This window comes from Micromys minutus, assembly GCF_963924665.1.
Source record: "Micromys minutus genome assembly, chromosome: 22".
NCBI classification, from domain to species: Eukaryota; Metazoa; Chordata; class Mammalia; order Rodentia; family Muridae; genus Micromys; species Micromys minutus.
Window position 1 is genome coordinate 27,660,302 of NC_137957.1, and position 19,129 is coordinate 27,679,430.

Below are 19,129 nucleotides of genomic sequence, written 5' to 3' on the forward strand. Positions count from 1 at the left end.
ATCAATAGGAGAAAGAACCCTTGGGCCTGTGACAGCTTGATTCCCCAGTGTAAGGGAATGCCAGGGCCATGAGGTGGGAGTGGGGACATCCTCATAGAAGTGGAGGGATGGGGGATACATAAAATATCGAGAGAGAGAGAGAGAGAGAGAGAGAGAGAGAGAGAGAGAGAGAGAGAGAGAGAGAGAGAGAGAGAGATTGCTGTGGGCTGAGACCTGAGGGATTTCCAGCTTCATTGAGTCCTTGTCCTTGGAGGCACTCCCAGCCTGAGAAAACAGTGACCTTCCTGCTCACTGTGCTTTTCGTACCATCCTGTAGATTACGGAATGCTGATTGAATTGGTAAATTTTTGCCTTTGTTTTGGGAAAAGAATTTTGTTTTTTGTTGCCACTGATGGATTTCAGCATGTCTTTTTGGATGTCATTCAGGTCTCTGCGCTTTCTCCCACCCATCTAATGCATCTCCTAATAAGAATATGCATTTATGTGGTATTTGGGGGACTTTCCAGCTACCAGAACTGTTAAGAAACCAATTTGTCCTATTTATTTTTAAATGACCTGTGCTCTGAACCCTTGCTTTGGCAAGATAGTTAGCATTCTTGGTGCATTTTGACCATTTGCCATGTATCTGGCCTTTGGCTTAATTGTTGATTAAACAATTCCTCTAAAGTGGTTTACAATTAGAGAGGGCTTGGGAAAAGCAGTTGGAGTATGAAAGTGTCACCACTAAAGTTGTCACAGCCAAAGTAGGAATCAAGTGTTAAGAGTACCCAGAAGGATAAGGCCCCGTTTGAAGAATCGAGGTACTTATAATTTGGCCAAGGTATCTATAGATGGAAATTTATCTAGACCAGCTCAGAATTTGGGTGGATCATTTACCTTTTTAATCTTCAGTTAGACTGGGAGATGATGGAGGCCAGATCTGCTTTGATATGTAAAATATGCATCTCAGAGACTTGAAATGCCAAGGTGCAGGGGATACATAGGGCTACCCCCACCTGCTCATAGAAGAAGGGGAAGGAGATGGGGGAAATATTGTGTGGGACTGGCTGACCAGGTGGGAACAGTGAATGAGATATAAAGTGAATGAGTAAAAAAGATAAAATTAATAAAAGCTAGTAAGTAATTTTTAAAACATAAAAGCTCACTCCACTCACCATTAAATTAAGTAACAAACATTTAAAATAAAATCATATTTGAATTATAAAAAAGTATGCATCTCAGTCCCTTATTCTGAGGGTGTGATACGAAACATTTACCTCAAGGTTTTCTTAAAATATATTTTACCATGCTGTTAGTCATTTGATTCAGAGTGATGGACACATTTTTTTTGACATTTCAAGTATCTTATAGATACATAGATAATCACTAAAAAATCATTATCAATCCTATAATTGATCTCCTAGTCTTGGGCTATAAACCTGACTTCTGTTCTTTAATACCTTCCTGCCACTATTACTGTCTGCCGTGTTTAAGGCCACATGCCATTCCTGTATACCATCCAAGAAGACAGTTCTGTTTTCTGTCATGCCACACATCCAGTCCTCACTTCTGTGTCACCCTACATGTCCCTTCTGCCCCCTAACCCCGACACACATCTTGTCCTCATTGTCTCTCTGGTGATGAGTGGACACAGCAGATGGCATGTGCCTGTGACTGTAGACGAGGTGCACTCTGCTCTGCTGTTCTCTCTCTCGGCCATTTTCACGATGACCTTTGTTATTCTCAAGGGTATTCCTTGGCTGTGCTCCTCCTTGGCATTCTTTTTGCCTTCTTCTCAAACAATCAGATACGACTTTTGATCCTTAAGTCAAATAATAGTTCCTCTGGAAACTTTTTCTGTGTGCTTTGACTAGGTCAAACCAGATGTTTATTGTTTAGGTTAGTCTATCCTAATACAGCTGCAATTTTATATTTGCCAGGACTGGTGCTATGGCTGTTATTAAAATCCCCTTTCACCTTAGTATTTAACAGTGCTGAGCCTTTGCTGGGTACCTGATATTTTGTAGAATTAAGGAAATCAATAAACATATATAATGATTTACTTAGCTCAGTTATTTTACTTAGAAGTAGATGAATACTTTTATTCTTTAACTGCAAGGATACATGTGATTACACAGCTTTAATGTAGACTCTTGGAGTACATTTACCTATGGTTTAATTATAAAGTTGATTAAAACAAAAGGTCTACTTTACTAGACCTTTGTCAAGCATTTCAATGGCATCTCTAAATACTGTTCTCACCAACTAAGATAATGGATGGATAAAAGTCAGCAATGGGATACTGCGTTTAATGTGACTGTGACTTTGGTTTAACAATGCAACAGGCAAAGTCATTTGCACAGATGCAGTTTAGGATACGGGGCTCAATCTTATCAAATTATTTATCCCCTGAAATGTTATTATAATATGTGTGCATGATGCATTCAACCTTTAGGGGGAGATATACAAATGAACTGATGTAGAGAGGCAATTCCAACTGTACTATGACAAGAATTCTGATTAGGTTAAGCACCTTGAATTATGCATCAATTGTAAGTGCTAGCCACTTCAGTTTTATGCCTTTACAATTTTACATCTTTACTTACGCATAGTTTAAAAGCCATGTAGAAAGCAACACATTTGGATATTTAATAATCTCAAACATTCTAAATACATGCTTTAAAAAGCTATGCATTTGTATATGTGTGTGTGTTTTCATATAGAGATGAAAAAAAAAATCTATTGATAACAGATAGAAACCTGACAGACTAAGGCACAGTTTTCCCCAAGTCAGCATGATGAAATAATGAATTTATTGACATTAGGTTGCTTCCAGGATTATGAGAGAAGCACAAGGAGCCAAGTCACTGGGAAGTCCCACCAGTAGCCACAGATGGTGCATCATAGCATCAGTACCTCATCCAGCCTCCCATCTCGTGTATACCCAACTCCACAGGATTGTTCACAGCTGTGGGTAATGTGATGGAGCATTTGGAATCTCAGAGATGGATGGAGGACTCTCACTTCCACAAGGGATTACTAATAGATTGGATCTTGTATGATTCTCCTGCACCTGCAGTTGGGTGGTTCTTCTCTGGGCGATCACAACTGTTTTGATTTCAAGAAGGTACTATAGCTTAGTCATACACAGAGGACATTTTAGAACGTTTCTTATAATTTGACATAGTCACTTAAAATGGTCCTGAATGTTTACATTTAATGCTGTTCCTATACGCTTTTAGTCTGGTATTAGAAACTTTGCAACTCTAAGTAGGTGATGTTCACACTTGATTTTACCTTTGCTTGGCCATTTTGCAAGTTTCCTTTCTTCTCATGTCAAGTATCAGAATATTTGGTCTTTTTATTTCCTGTCCACTCTTGGTGTGTGGCCCTTGCTACAGCCTGTCTTTATGACTTAGTCCTCCAGAGTCTGCGTTGCCTTGACATCTCAAACAAATAAAACTCTAATAGCCCTCTACACATGCTTGTTCCTACTGATGTGCTCACAAATCTTCCCTATGAGAATAAATACTTCCTTCATTTAATTCAAGTGATGCAATGTAAAATTGTGGAGTCATCCTTGAGTGTTTTTTAATGCTGCACCCACACCCAATCCATCAGCCACTTATTGTCGTAAGAAAAGATTCTTTCCTCCAATTACTTCACAGCTCTCCCACCATGACCACCCTCATGTAGACCACAAGGATAAACATCCTGGAATTGAATGAGTTCACCACTCCAAATATGTATCCTCTGTTTAGGTATAACTTAGATACTCTACTTACAATACTAATTTGTTTTTAGTTGCACTGATGGATTGACCAATCAGTGAATGCATGCATATGGGGTAAAGGACAACTCGAGGGAATCATTTCTCTCCTTCCACAGTGTGGATCCTGAGGGTTGATCTCTGATTATCAGGTTAGGTAGTCACTGTTTTTCTTCTCTGAGCCATATTATTGGAGTCTCTGTTGTTTCCTTATGTCATCAGAAGATTTTCCTGTGCTGACCAAAACTGAAATGACACAGAGTGGATGACTATGGCCCCTGTCCAAAGGATGTTACTGGAGCATTTCAGTGCAGTTCCCAGAGTCTACTCAACTCTTTGTTAGTTAGTATCAAGGGAATTGTAGATAACAAAAGATCATGTGATATCCAGTATTGAGTGTGGTTTTACACTGACAAAAAATGTATGTAATAAAAATACAAGCTCCCAAGTCAACATGTAAGGCAGTTAAGCCCTATACAACACATCCCTTTTCTAGACTCCCATATGACTCTTGAGGGATTTAATCTATTATTTCTTGGTGTTTTTCTTGATAGTTCCGAGCAGTCTATACCTGCTGACTCTTCCTGGCCTGCTTTCTCATTTTGCACTTTGATATCCTCTCATGTGTCACTAAGGGTCTTCACCACTGATGCTCCCAACTGGATATTGTTCAGCCCTGTCTTAGTTAAGGTTTTATTGCTGTGAACAGACACCATGACCGATGCAAGTTTTATAAAAGGCAACATTTAATTGGTGCAGGCTTACAGGTTCAGAGGTACAGTCCAGTCAGTATCAAGGCAGGAGCATGGCAGCTTCCAGGCAGGCATGGTGCAGGAGGAGCTGAGAGTTCTACATCTTCATAGAAAGGAAGCCAGGGACTGACTGAGCATCCTCAGGCAGCTAGGAGGAGTGTCTTCAAGCCCACCCCCCAGAGTGACACACTTCCTCCAACAATAGTGCCACTGCCTTGACCAAGCATATGCAAACCATCACAAGCCCATTAGCTTGCATTATTTTTTTTTCAACAACACACTTATACTGACTGTATTCTAGATTTTCTCTTGACTGTCTAGACTAGACTGAAAGCTAGCTAGAACCCAACTAGACTGTGAGCTGCTCAATGGTAAGATTTTAGTGTTGGTTACTAAGACAGTCATTACTGTAGAATCTATGAACTCTCTTTTCCCTCTCAGTAGCTTAAGACAGACTGTGTTTATGGCCACATAGCTTGACCACTAACAAAGCACTGATGTTTTTCAACACTGGGTAACTTCTTCATCATCCTTGAAATACGAATGGAATAAGCCTTGGATTCAACTTGCTGTTGAAATCTCAACTGAAAGTGACTCAGTGGTAGAGATAGCATAATTCAGACACTACAATAAAATCATACACTACACTTTATACCCCTGTCTGAAATATTAACGAAAAATCAACATGAAATTCTGTCTTAAAGATTTTTCCATTAAATCATTCTTATTGGGACACAGTATTCAAGTCCACCATGGTATGAGACATTGAGTTTATGTAAACAAGCTTCGAGGAAAACACCAAGCAACTTCTTGCATTGACGTCTGTTTCCTGAGAACAAATGTCTGTAAATATAACCGACCTGCTGGAAGAGAACTCTGGTTTAAAGCCTTGTGAGGTTCACGAGATTGCTTCCCAGGGAGATTTTATTACAGTTGACTATATTTCAGTGAAGTATTATACGGACGCCTATTTTGTTCCCCTAGGGCAGTGGTTCTTAAGCTTCCTAATACCAAGACCCTTTTGCAGTTCCTCCTGTTGTGGTGACCCCAACCACAAAAGTATTTTCATTGCTACTTTGTAACTGTAATTGTACTACTGTTATGAGTCATAATATAAATATCTGTGTTTTCCTATGGACTTATGTAACCCCTGTGGGAGGGTCATTGGGCCCAAAATGGGTTGCAGCTTTAGGGTCCAGAAACACTACCCTAGAGTTATGGGATTTTTGGTTCTTTTGTTTGTTTGTTTGTTTTTGCCTCTCCTTTCTGTCATATGTACATACATATACTGATGAATCATAGATACCATTATAAGGATTAGGAACCACTTAGCAGATTGACTAGATTTTCTTTAAAAAAAAAAATTAAATTGTTCAAACTAAAGCCAGATATGATGGTATAATTCTAACATTAAATACAGTTTTCCAAGTACTCAAGCAAAAGTTTCTAGAAGTATTATGCATGTATGTAAAAACATACGTCTCTACTGTTACTGCTGTATATTTTGTAGTTCGGATGGCATTGGTTAGCCTTTGAAAGAGATGCTACCAGCTTTTCACCCACCCAGCTGGCAGCTTGTTTCTAAGCTGCCGCAGCATCAGCACCAGTTTCATAAGCAAACAGGATAAAGCAGCTGGAAGCAGATGCTGTGCTGTGGAATATTCTGTATAAGCTTAACTCAGGACTATCTTACCTGGATGTGTTTCATTGCTCACAAACAGATGGGGGCTGATCAAGGAGGATAAGGCATGGGAGTGTGGGATGCTGGGCTTGCTGTTTGCTTGCTTCTCGTGAATTTAAACAGCCTTGTTTGGGTGTGTTTTTAATACTCAGCACAGTCCTGCTTTCTTGGTTTCTACATACTTCATTTCCTTCCTCTCTTCCCTCCCATCCTTCCTTCCATAGCACCCCTCCCCCTCCCCTTCCCCCCTCTCTCATCAGGCTCTTATGTATCCCAGGCTGGATTAAAACTTGCTATGTAGCCCAAGATGGCCTCATCTCATGATTGCTGGGATTACAGGCATGTACCACCACACCTGGTCTATATATAAGCATGATTAAACCCAGGGTCTCATTCATGACAGCACATTATCCAAAGAGCTATATCCCAAGCCTCTGAAATTTATTTTTCTCCATATTTTAAAACTCCCATTGCCCCAAACTAATAATAGTTGAAATAATAAATTTGATTATATGTAATATTACTTTGCAGTGACTGAAACTTCTTTCCTGGGGCTCAGTGGTGCATCTGCCTGGCAGTTAATCGATTCTTAAGTTTAGAATGAGGTGTTTCTTTTCATCGTTGTTTGGTGTCTCATTGGATAGTAACCAAAGCATTTTTTTTTTTTTTTTTTTTGGTCGAAATGCAGTATTTACTCCCTGAAAGAGAGATCTCCAGAATCCTCTTATATTGGGGATTATGGGTCTCGGTTTTCTTTAATAACTGAATCCCACCACAAACCACTGTCCCCTGAGTACTGATGTACACTTTTATAGCTTCCTTCTTCTGTGGTTTCACCAGGGAATGATACATGAGGATTTTACCACTCAGTTTACAGTGACATTGATACATGATCTCATTTCTTCCCGTCTGTTCTTAAAACCTTAAGTGGAGAAAAGTTCAAAGCCTCTTTTTAAAAAAAAAATATCGCATGTACCAATTTTGTGGGCACTTTACCACTGATCACTTTTATTAACCTCTTCCATAAATTTTTGGGATATTGCTTTCCTGGTGATCTGAAGAAGGAACATGTGCTTTGAAGCTGTGTATACAGTAAAACATTCTTTTATTCATAGCAGCACTCTTTGATATGTGTGTGGGTGCATATATTAATAACAGGCAACATTGGTTACAAGTTCCTAATGTACCTGGGAAATATTATCACTTTATGTGTATCATCATAGTGTAATGTTAAAATCCCATGAAATTGCTTTTACTTTGAAAAATAAAATAGTGACTTTTATTTTTAAAATAGATTTAAGTTTATATATATATATATATATATATATATATAAAGTGGAGGCACACTTCTTCTTGAAAATAATTCTTCCTTATAATTGTCTAGCTAGCATTGGCAACACACATTTGATATAAATAAATGAGGCAGTTAGTGGATAGCTCTCCCTTTATGAGTTTGGACGAATGGATATTGAATACAGTCATGATAACAGTATCATGCAGAATGGTTGCTCTGCCCTCCACCTTTCTGTAATAGGGCAAAGCTCTGCTAAAAGTCGGGACTGCTTCCCATGAGCGGTGTAGATAAAACAATGTGCAATTGCATTGCTTGCCTAGAATCTGTTCTGTTTCAGACACCAGGCCCCTGGATTCTTCGTAGCTAGTGAATTAGTGAAGGAACTCTAACATGGTAAAATTGCTGCTGTTACCTTATGAAAGGACACAGACACTTATATATGACATTGCCCATGCTCGTTTTTCTGTTTTAAAGCTCATACCTGAGAAGTTTCTTGAGGTACATTATGGTTGGAGTCACTGGGTTGGGATGGGCCTCGCTCTCAGAGAAGGGTTCTGGTGTGCAGTTCCATGGTCAGAGTGAAGGAACTTTGGAAGTCTGTTTTCTGAGTACCAGGTTAACCAGTGTTAGGAGTACAGGGGCTGAAGGCTAACCCATGGGATTATGGAGAGAAGGAAGGATGTGGTAACTGCGGCTTCTCTTCTTAAGGAGTGAATGAACAAAGCCACAGCAGCTGCAGAGAAGTTAATTCAAGTTTCATAGATTGAAAGCAATGGGCAAATTTTACACATTTCATTTGGACAGTGGTCTGCAGTGTAAAAGATGCATGGGAAGAAAGACTAATCACTGCGTGGTCCTGAATAAACTAGGAAGAACAGGCAGATATTTACTGTGGCCAATGGCGTGTGACCATAAACTGTCACGTAGATTCCTGCCACACCAAACCAGGAACAACTCTGGGAAATGTCTTCCTAGTCTTCTTCCCTGCACTGGCCCATCATTTGCTACTGTGGATTGTTGCGAGGAAGCAATAACCACAGAAAGAACGCCTCGCTCCGTAACCTGTCTGGATTATCTTATTCTAAGAAAACTACATTTATTTCATGAACACATTTCTTTGTGGGTTTTTTTTTTTCCTGTCATGTCCCTCACTGTTGGCTTAAAAGAAAGGCTATGAAGGGAAATTAGTTTCCGATTAAGTCCTAGTTTAGCAGTTCTTCTGTTCTCAATGGTAGCAGCAATGAGAAATAAACTATTGGAAAATTTCCAAGTCTTGACATTGCTTCCTCATTGGAAGTACGTACTAATTGCATCCACAAAGGAATATTTTTCAGTGGTAAGGGGGCGGTGGGGGGTCTGAGAGAACGGCTATTGCCTTCATCACTTGGGACTAATGCTTGTTTCCTCTGCACCCCAGGGTGAACATTTGAACATTTTACACCATTTCACTCGTTTTCTTAGTGTTCTCACATTTAAAATTTGCTCTGTTTAACATTCTGGATCACTGAGCTGTATGGACTGAACTTTCCATAGAGTTCAGAGTGTTTGATGGATCAGAGACCAGAATGGCCACGGGGAAGAGTACTTCCTCAGTACAGACCAGAACTCTGTTTCTCTACTTTTGTGTGAGCATGTGTGAGTGTGTGTGCATGTGTGTGTATGCACACCTGCACATGTGCATTTACTGCTGGTGAGTAAAATTGAATCTAGAGCCTTGCAGTGGACCGCTGATCTATATCTGTCTGCCTCCCTTTAGAAAATATTATTTTTGAGATAGAGGTTAGCCTTTCCAGGTTAGCCATTAGCTACCATGGTAGCTCAGGCTGGCATGTGGGACTTGGGGTCCTCCAGCTTCAGTCTTTTGGCAGGAGCTCCTTTTAGAATTACAGGTCTATGACCTCTGCTTCACCTTGCTGTTTTTCTAACATGGGTGTTTCCTTTGGACTCCAATGGTGTCCTGGATATTAATTTACAGACACGTTCATGCTCAACTCACTTTGCTCCGGTCTTAGAAAGGATGAGCAGATCCCTTTTGTGGATTTCTAATTTCTTTGTCAAACCCATTCCTAGCTCGTCTGCCTCTGAGTGAAACTACTATGAGACAAGCAGAGTGGGCCTGGAGGGTGGGGGCCATACTACCTTTGCAATCCCAGTGTATAACTCCTATTGGCAGTAATAGCCAGAATGTATGCTGAGGGAATACTTCATTAAGATAAAACAATAAAGAAAATAAAACACTAAATGGGAGAGCTTGGCAGTAGATCACTTGCTAAAGCCCTTGCTAGTTATGAAGCTCAACTCTCAGTGGGAAGGCTGGGGTCTGGAGAGGCAGATCAGCAGTTAAGGGCACTTGCTGCTCTTCCAGAGAACCGAGGTTCTGTTTCTAGAAGCCACATGGCTGCTAATATAAACTTTTGTTCTGGGGGATTCAACAGTCTCTGGTCTCTGTAGACACCAGGTATGTACATGATACACACATGGGCCAAACTCTCATTCACATGAAATGAGAATAAATAAATAACATCTGAGATGGCCTTCTGGCCTCCCCATGCATCTACATATATCCACACATATACATGTGCACACACTAAACACACTTAACATAAACAGAAAATAGCAGTGGTTTTTTTTTTTTTTCCACTAAAACCAGTTTACCCTTGTTATTTCTATGAAACTTTAAAAACTACTACAAGTTCTCCAGCCCCATCACTTGGATGGGCTCAGCATCATCTTCTTCTCTTCTTGATGTTCCCGGAATACTGATATCAGCATTTACTCTCAGCCAGTTCCCCCTGGTCATCTTCATTCAGATTAAAAATAGGTGCTTTCCCCCAGCAGTGTTTATCTGTAGACATTAGTATCTTTTATTTGTGCCCAACAGTTAAAATAACAATCCTTTGTGATTCCTTCCCTGAATCATCCGTTTTCTCTATTTTTCAAGGGTCGTCAGAGTGAGGCTGAAAAGTTCTTCTTGAAGGCTATTGAGCTGGATCCTACCAAAGGAAACTGTTACATGCACTATGGTGAGTGGCAGTAGCTTTTCTATGACATCCACTTTTGTTGTCATTGCTGATGTGAGATGTTAGTTCTTTGCTGGTCAAGGGCCTTTGAGAGGAGGTTGGCTTCATCTTTCAAGATTTAGCCTCGTCTGTCCCTTTCCATTTAAACCGTCACATCCAGGAAGGTTCTGCATTCTATTTTTCCTTCCGCTAATTTCGCTGGCCTTTAATGGAGAAGGCAGCTTTCCAGTTGTTTCCTTCAAGCTCAGCAGAGTTTACATGAGATCTCATCAGGAAAGCATCCAGCTCTTTGTCTTGATGCACAGTTTATAATAAAAATATTAGCTTTAAAAAAAATTCTCTACAGTAATGTATTGCTCATGAACCATGCCAACTTGATGTTTTAGGAGTTTACATTTTGGCCTCAACGGCCTGCTTTCTGGAAGATATGAACGTATACCAGGCTGTAAATGCCTCAGAGTGAGGCCAAGTATGAGCTGTAGCAAGTCTAAGGAATGCCTGTTTCATACCATTTAGCTTTGGCTGTAATCAGTCCAGAATGAGCATATACAACACTCTATCATTATAGTGACTTGTGTTTAGACAGAAAAAAAAAAGCATACAGTTGGTTGTTGTGGGATGTCTGTTTCTACCAGATTTACATATAGGTTTCCTCTCAAGGATTAGTGACAAGAGCAACAATAATAAGTGTATTCTTTTGCTCATCCCTTGTGACACAAATGCTGCTTTAAAAAAATAACTGCTGTTAACTTCAGTGCATTCCGTAATATCGAGTAGTAGATTTAACCGTGGACAGAAATGACATCCATGGGAAAATGTAGTTAATCTGCCTGTATAGTATTAATTCCTTCTTTCAGTTGTCAACTATTAACCAAACCAAACCAAGCCAACAACCAAACACACAACCAAACAACAAAAATCAGTGATGGCCAGGGACGTTAGAGAATGGAAATAATAAGTTGGTACAAACTGATGCAGTCAGGAGTGCATTTTTACATGTATGTTATAGTGTGTCTATGCTCGTGAACCTGTTTCTGCCATAATGCATGATGAAAAAACATGTAACATACTCAAAACTCCTGTGCCTTTGCTCTGTTACCACTGTGGGAGGGTAACAGTTGAGTAATTCAACTTCACCTCAGAATTTATTTTTATTTTCACAGGTTTCCTTACATGAAATATTTGAATATTAGGGTGTTCTCCTCCTGATAGTTCAGATTCCACTAGGAAATGTCAAGTTAGCTCCATGATTATTTCTGCTAGAGCACAAAAGGACTGCATCTTAAGAAATAGATGTTCTGTTCCATACCTTTCTGCTTACTTTTTTTTTCCTTCAAAATTGCCTACTTCCTGTAACTTCTGGGCTAATTTTCATTATCATTTATGTAGTAAATCCTGATGGTGAATTGCTTTACACCCCACTATTGATATATTTGCATGGCTATTATTAAAAATCACTACTATGGCCAGAGGTGTGGCTTAGTGGTACTGCACTTGGCCTGCAGAGGTGAGACCTGATGTTCAGTCACAAGTACTGGCAAAGGAAAAGAAAAGGAAACAATTTTGACTTCAGGTTCCTTGAGCAATTTTAAAAGAAAAAAATCACTGTTGTATTAAGAGTTGACCTCTGTCTTTTTTGGCTTGTTCTCCTTTTTACTCTACTCTTTTTAAAAATTGGAACTTTTGTGGCATGTTATGCTTCTGAGGTTTTGTTATTTCTCCCACAAGAACCTTGTTTTGAATTTAGGTCACTGGAAAATGCAAAAAAATGTCACTTGAAAAATAGTGACAGTCCATGTCTTTAAATGTTTGGGAAAAAATTATTTTTCTTAATCCTATTGGAATGTTTTTAATTTGAGGGTTAGGTAAATAATTAGAAATATATTTCCTACTTGTGAGAAGGAAGACTGAATGATTCAACGTAACTTTAAGAAACTTTATAATACTCAGTCTTTTTTTTTCCTATGTTTAAATATAATTTGGGAAGACTAAATGAGGAATTAAAAGATACACTAGTTTACACACATAATCCACAGAGCACCAGAATCCTGTAACAGAACTTGATACGATATTAATATTTGACTTTTAGAACTTACAAATTATTTTGAATTTAATTTTAAATCAGTCCTCTGTTTTGCAAACCGAGTTGAGCCTGGATTAGGATGATTCAACCAAGTTCAGTGTAGCTGAGCAATTTCTGCATCTCCATTTTATGACATATGCTTGCTTTTCTTTGATATCTTTAGGCATTATACCAGATAGGCAGACAAACAGACATTTTTATCAGTAGACCTTTATATACAGAATCTAAGAATGTTACAACTTAGCCTAAAATTTGTTTGTTTGAGACAGGGTTTCTCTACGTATGCCTGGCTTCCCCAAACCAACTCTGTAGACTAAACTAGCCTCAAACTCACAGAGGTCTACTTGTCTCTGCCTCCTGAGTACTAGGATTAAAGGATTGTGCCACCATGTCAGGCCTTTAACTTAAAATTCTTAGAGAAAGATTTACTTTATTTTTATAAGATATATTGTCTTGGTGCAAGATCTTGTTCCCCATTCTTTGAAGAGGTTAAGTTTATACTGCCATATTGAGAAGGTGAGGTGGTAGAAGGTAGAGGCTATGCTAGTGAAGTTAGGTATCTGTGAGCAGATGTTTGTGACCCCCAAGAGCATGCCAACTATTTAAAGAGCTAGATGTTAACAGGGCAGCTGGAAATTTCAAAGGTCCAAGTCAGAAACAAGGGTATAGCTAGAGCAGTAAAATGGAGATCCTGTAACTAGAACAGAAGAGTCCAGACGAGTAAGTGGAAGAAGGGACTGCAAGAATTAATTAGAGGCCCATGAAATCCAAGCTAAGGATTATATCTTCTTCGAGTGCTAGGATGGGGCAGACTGAGTAGATGGACAGAGATATTAAAGGACATAAAGGAAATGTCATTAGAGAGTAATGACTGTGTATTAGAGGAGAGATGATACTTTGGGATTGGGAGTTATTGAGAAAGCATATACATTAAGACCATTCATCTTTTAGATAATTCTGTATTAAGAGCAGGGAGGTTCCCATTTCTTCTTTTTAGTGACATCAATAGTTACTGTATTGTTAAATTTTGAGTAATGTTTCATGCTAGAACTGAATCTAGAACACAAAATTTATTGAAAAGATGTTCTGCTTGAATTTTCATTATTTTTATCCAAGAAAATTTATGTGTCTCATATCAGTTACTCGGCATCTGGCTGAAAAGAAATATTTTTTTTCATTCTCCCTTGGGGTGTTTATACACACAGATTGAAAGAATAAAAACAATCCCTTAACTTGAAAATAAATATTTAAATGAAATGTATGTGATCTGGGATTGGAGACTTTTTAAGATGCTTTCAGATGTCAGTGAGTGGATTGTTGTTTTATGAGAAATTCACTTTCTGGAGCAATTATGTGCTTTTAGATTGGTTGTTAATGATACGAGTGATTTGAACAATATTGTTCAGTTGTGACTGGGCTGACAGAATTGCAGGACTTTATATTGGCTTTATTTTGGTGATTATAAGATGACGTCTGAATATTCTGTCATTTCCCTCTAGGTTAGACCCACTAGTTTTGTGTCTGAAAAAAATTATAGTGAATATTTTTTTTTTACTACACTTTCACTAAAGTTTCATTTGAAAGTTTATAAAATTGGTTTAAAGGGAGTTAAACGTTAGTCTTCCTAGTCTATGGATGAGAATTAGAGACTTTGGGTTATAGTCCTGGACTGTAAATTTAAAAGTTGATGCTGACTCTTAGATGTTTTCCAGCATTTACATTTTCTATCACTTTAGTAACATATTAAATATTTGGCTTTTCCAAATTGCAGCTCAATGTTTTAGTTCTGATAAATGTACAGAAAATAGGTCTCAAATTATCATATCAACTATAATGTAATATTATATTCATATAAATTATATTAACAAAAACTTGAAGTATATGTCCATATTTGTGATGCAACTTGCTTAATCTTGGTGAAGTTTGGTTTATGAATCTCAGAGTGATGTCTGTTACAGATCAAGTATTCCCCATGGATCTGTTTGTCTCCAATTGGAAGTGTCTTCCAAAAGAATGAAAGTCAAGATTAGAATTTCTTCTTCAAAAGGAGGGCTAAAGGCTTGGCTCTTTATTAAGAAGTAGATGGAGGAAAAAGAAACCGTTAAACATCTTAATAATTATTCTCAATAGCAGTTTAGGTAGTATAGAAAACTATAGCAGAAAAAAAAATTTTTTTTTTTTCAAATCAGAATATCATGGCCTTTATTTAGCTTTGTATGTTCTACAACATTTTCTTTCTTTTTTTTTTTTAATTTTTTTAAATGACTTTATTTTACAAAACAAAGATAAATGTACAGATTTTAAACATTTTTTGCTTAAAATTATACATTTTTGTCAGTACTGTTTTTTCAGACATTGAAATAATTTTTACATAAAACCATGTGAATATATTTTTTTAGTCAGTACTTGATTTTTTTCAAGGGCTTGACAGTATGCATTGAAAACCTAATAGTTACAATAAGCGTAAAGTACATGCAAAACAAAACGCAACATGGAAATAGAAAAAAAATTTATACTCTCCAATATTTATCTGTCTGAGGGAAGTCAATGTATAAAGTTCATGATGTAAAATTTCGGCTGAGGAGATGGCACAGAAGCATGAAGACCCATGGTGATCCCAATAAACCATATTTAAGATAAAATTTAAATTTAAAAAATAAACAAACACAATCACAGGCTAGAGAGTTAGAGACACACAGACTCCTAGGAGGTGGCGGACCAGGCACACTATCTTACTTGGTGAGCTCCGGACCAATGAGAATACTTGTCTGAAACTTAAAAACAAACAAACAGACAAACAAACAAACAGAATCCCACATTTGCCTCACCCTTGACAGAAGGTAGGAGTTTGGCCCCTGCTTTTGTGGACATATATACACACATGAGGCATACAGTTATGTGCACAAACATATCCACATTCAAATTATAAACATTTATTAAGAGAGAAACAAAAATAAGTAGAGAAAGGCACTTTTGATGCATTTTCATTAAATAATAAGTTTCATGATGAATTAAATAAGTTCTTTAATTATTATATAATGTATTAGTTCATCAAAGTAAAGTAATTACATAGATCTTTCGGAGCACTTAGTCTTGAGAAAGTCTCATGTAGCATCTCATTTTATCCCTCAAAAGGCAGACAAGCCATTGAGCTGATTCTGTCCACTTAACAGACCGAGGAACTGAAGTCACAATGTCATTGTGGAAGTTCCCTAATTTCATTACCATCTCATACCAGTGACAAATCACAGTGCTACCTGTGCCAGCTGTGGGGTCATCACCCCCTATGTCAATACGGCCTACACCAATATGGAAAACTCTCATACAATCAAACTAAGAAGACAACATTTAAAGGTGACATCAGTCCCAACCCACCAAATCTTGATCTGGTTCTTTTGAAATCGGGTTGGGGATTTTTTATAGTGGGCACTAAAAGGTGCCTGGTCATGCTACACACAGAGAGAAGGCTGAGCTTGTAATGAAAGAGAAAACTATGAGGCTCTTATTACTGTGTAATCAAGAACACTAGAGTAGATATTGTATCTGTGGTCATTATGGGAGGGGGCGAACCTGAGCTCTGTGGAGTGGGAAGGGGACAAAGGACATTGAGAAGAACACAGACAGGCTCCAGACAGGTGCCCCACATAGATTCCTTTGTAATATCTCTTTCAATTTTTTTGAAAATAGGTATGTTACATTTGTGAAGGAACATGCAATGAATGAATTAAAGACATACAACTATCTTTCTCTCTCTCCTTTTTAGTATTATATAGAAAAGACAGCAGAAGAGTTACAGTAACCAAACAGTTATTAAGTGTTTAATAGAGATGAAATGTAAGCTACAGTATTAAAAGTATAGATAACAGAAAGGCTTTCAATTGAATTCCTTTTTGAATACTGTTTTTACGATGAGTGTTCAACTAACATTGTGTGTATCTTTTTTATTTATCAAATATAATAGTTGTATACATACCCACAATACATTACTTTCTGAGTATTTTAATTAGGCTTTTAAAAATCACATCATCAAAAGATAGACATTTGAGAAAAGAAATGTCACTTAAGAAAATGCCCTATCAGTGAGAGGAGAGGCCCTTGGCCCTATGAAGGCTTCATTCCCTGGTGTAGGGGAATGCCAGGGCGGGGAGGTAGAAGGGAATGGATAGGTGGGGGAACACTCTGATGGAGGCAAGGGAAGGGGATGTGTTAGGGGGATTCCAGAGGGGAAACCAGGAAAGGGGATAACATGTGAAAGGGGAAACATTTGAAATTTAAGTAACGAACATATCCAATACAAAGAAAAGAAGAAAATGCCACTATATGATTCATCTTGTAGGCAAGCTTGTGGGGCATTTTCTTGATTGGTGATTGACAGGAGATGGCAGTGAGATCTGTGGCATTGCCAAATGGTTTAGTGACTTAATTTCCTATCTGTAAACGAGACAGAACTAGCTCCCTGCTGTATCTGGCTTTTAAGGGACGAAAAGAGATCTTACTTGGGAATATCACAGGACAGACTACACCAACTATATTTATGTAATTACTGTATGATTTACTGAGGGCGATACCATCCCTGGGATGACGGCTCTGGTATGTGTAGGAAAGGAGGCTAAACAAGCCATAGAAAAATGACAGGTTCAGCATCATTTCTCCATGGTCTCTGCTTCAGTTCCTGCCTCCAGGTTCCAGCTTTGCTTCAGTTCCTGCCTTAACTGCCTGTGATAGAGTGTGAGGAGGGATAATAATAAGCTAAAGAAACCCTGTCCTCCCCAGGTTGCTTCTGGTCTTCACAACCATGGAAGAGCAAACTAGAACAGTGAGGAATTCATATTGAGCACCTCACAGAATATGCTAACACAGTAAGATGATCTTTTTGGAAAAGGATGACACTGTGTCTCATAACCAAAGAATCTTGACTATATCCATCTGTGTCCCTCCTGGAGATTTAAGCTCTATCCAGAGCAGCACAGGGAGGTCAGTCAACACTACCCAGCACTTGAATGAATGAGGAAGTTTAGACTGGCTTCAGTCAGTTTTGTGGTTCCTTTTAATCTTCCTTATTTACATTTCCCTCTTAGTGAGTGATCCATTGTGATGTTGAGTAACCTAAAGACTTTCTCTGGTCAATCTTTGCTAAGGGGCATAGTTAAGTACTATGTATGGGCATCCCTTTTAATCTGCCTTGGTTTTGGCAGAAAGTAGAAAAGCAAGGTAAGCTTTGGATTAGGAAGCAAGAATAGCAGTAGATTTGGAACAGTGTTTGGAGGATTTGGGTATAAGATTCTAAAGCAGTCTCAGGATGGTTTTCAGGAGACCCTGGACCGTGTTCTGGTCTCCTTGTCTGGATTGGTTTGGTTTATTTGTTTGTTTTTATCGGGTTTGTTGTTTGCTTTGATTTGGTTTTGGTTTGGTTTGGTTTCGGTTTTTGAGGCAAGGCTTCTCCATGTAGCAAGTACTCTCAGACCTGGAACTCTGTAGACCAGGCTGGCTTCTAACTCAGAGATCCCCCACCTGCCTCTGCCTCCTAAATTGAAGGTGTGCAGCGCCAGCACCCGGCTCGCTACGAAGACTCACTTATTCCTCTCTAAAGTGAGAAGCATGTAACCTGCTCAACAGGTTGTAAACATGAAACTGTCTTGCTAAAGTATAAAAGCTGTAATTTTCTGTAAATTGTCTGGTCACTTTCTTAGATCATATACTGTGTTAGTGCCTTTGGATCTCTTTGTCCTCGTCAATTTTTACCTTCCAACTCCCTGGCATAATGCATACAATATTATATACAAAATGAGGCTACTCATCTCTGGCATTCATTGCTTAAGCTAGGCCCTTCTCTAGTAATGCTTTTTTCTCCATCTTCTGAAGATAAAGCATAGCAGATTATCAAACAATGTTCTTCATGGACCTATTCTTTTTTTTTTCTTCTTTTTCCCTTTTTTTATGTCCTACTCAATCCCCATTGAATCCGTTTAAAGATATAGGAATCTCGTGTTCCCTTTCGTCCAGCTCGACATTTGTCATTCTCCTCAACTCTTCTCATCTTCCTGTGCCGCTCAAATCCCTACTTCCCACCAGACAGTTTTAACTACAACTAGTTTTTGGACATGCTTTAAACCTTTTGGAACGAGTCATGGGAGACATTAATCCAGGAACATCATTCACCTTCCTGACCCTCTTTCTACTTGAGTGCAGGGCCCTGGCCTGATGATTCTCTAATCTCTTTTGCACTGGACATTTTGCTTGTTACATGACCAATTAAGGACAGATTCCTGGCCTCATGCTCACCTAGGGACAAATCCAGAGCATCTTAACCCATGGTATGGTGTTCGGATTGTCCTCCCGGGTACCTTTTCCTTGTTACCTGGCGTACGTATTCTCTTGGCCAGTGACTATGGCACACTGATCACATTTCTTCTGTAAACAGAGCTTTTGTTAAGTCAGGCTGCACAGGCATACAAACCAAGCAGACAACTAGTAAAGGGACTGATAGTTCAGTTGGTTTTAAAGAGAGAAGGCATATCTTAAAGGAAAGGGCAACTGGCGGCTAAGAAAGA

General features: G+C 38.6%; 1 protein-coding gene across 1 annotated transcript in view; it reads left to right on the forward strand.

The window, feature by feature from the left end:
• TMTC2 (transmembrane O-mannosyltransferase targeting cadherins 2) overlaps positions 1–19,129 on the forward strand; it is a 374,133-nt gene that overhangs the window by 286,693 nt on the left and 68,311 nt on the right. Inside the window, exon 9 of the mRNA XM_080935191.1 lies at positions 10,417–10,498. Within this exon, the coding sequence (XP_080791317.1) occupies positions 10,417–10,498 (82 nt within the window). The remainder of the gene's footprint in view (positions 1–10,416; positions 10,499–19,129) is intronic.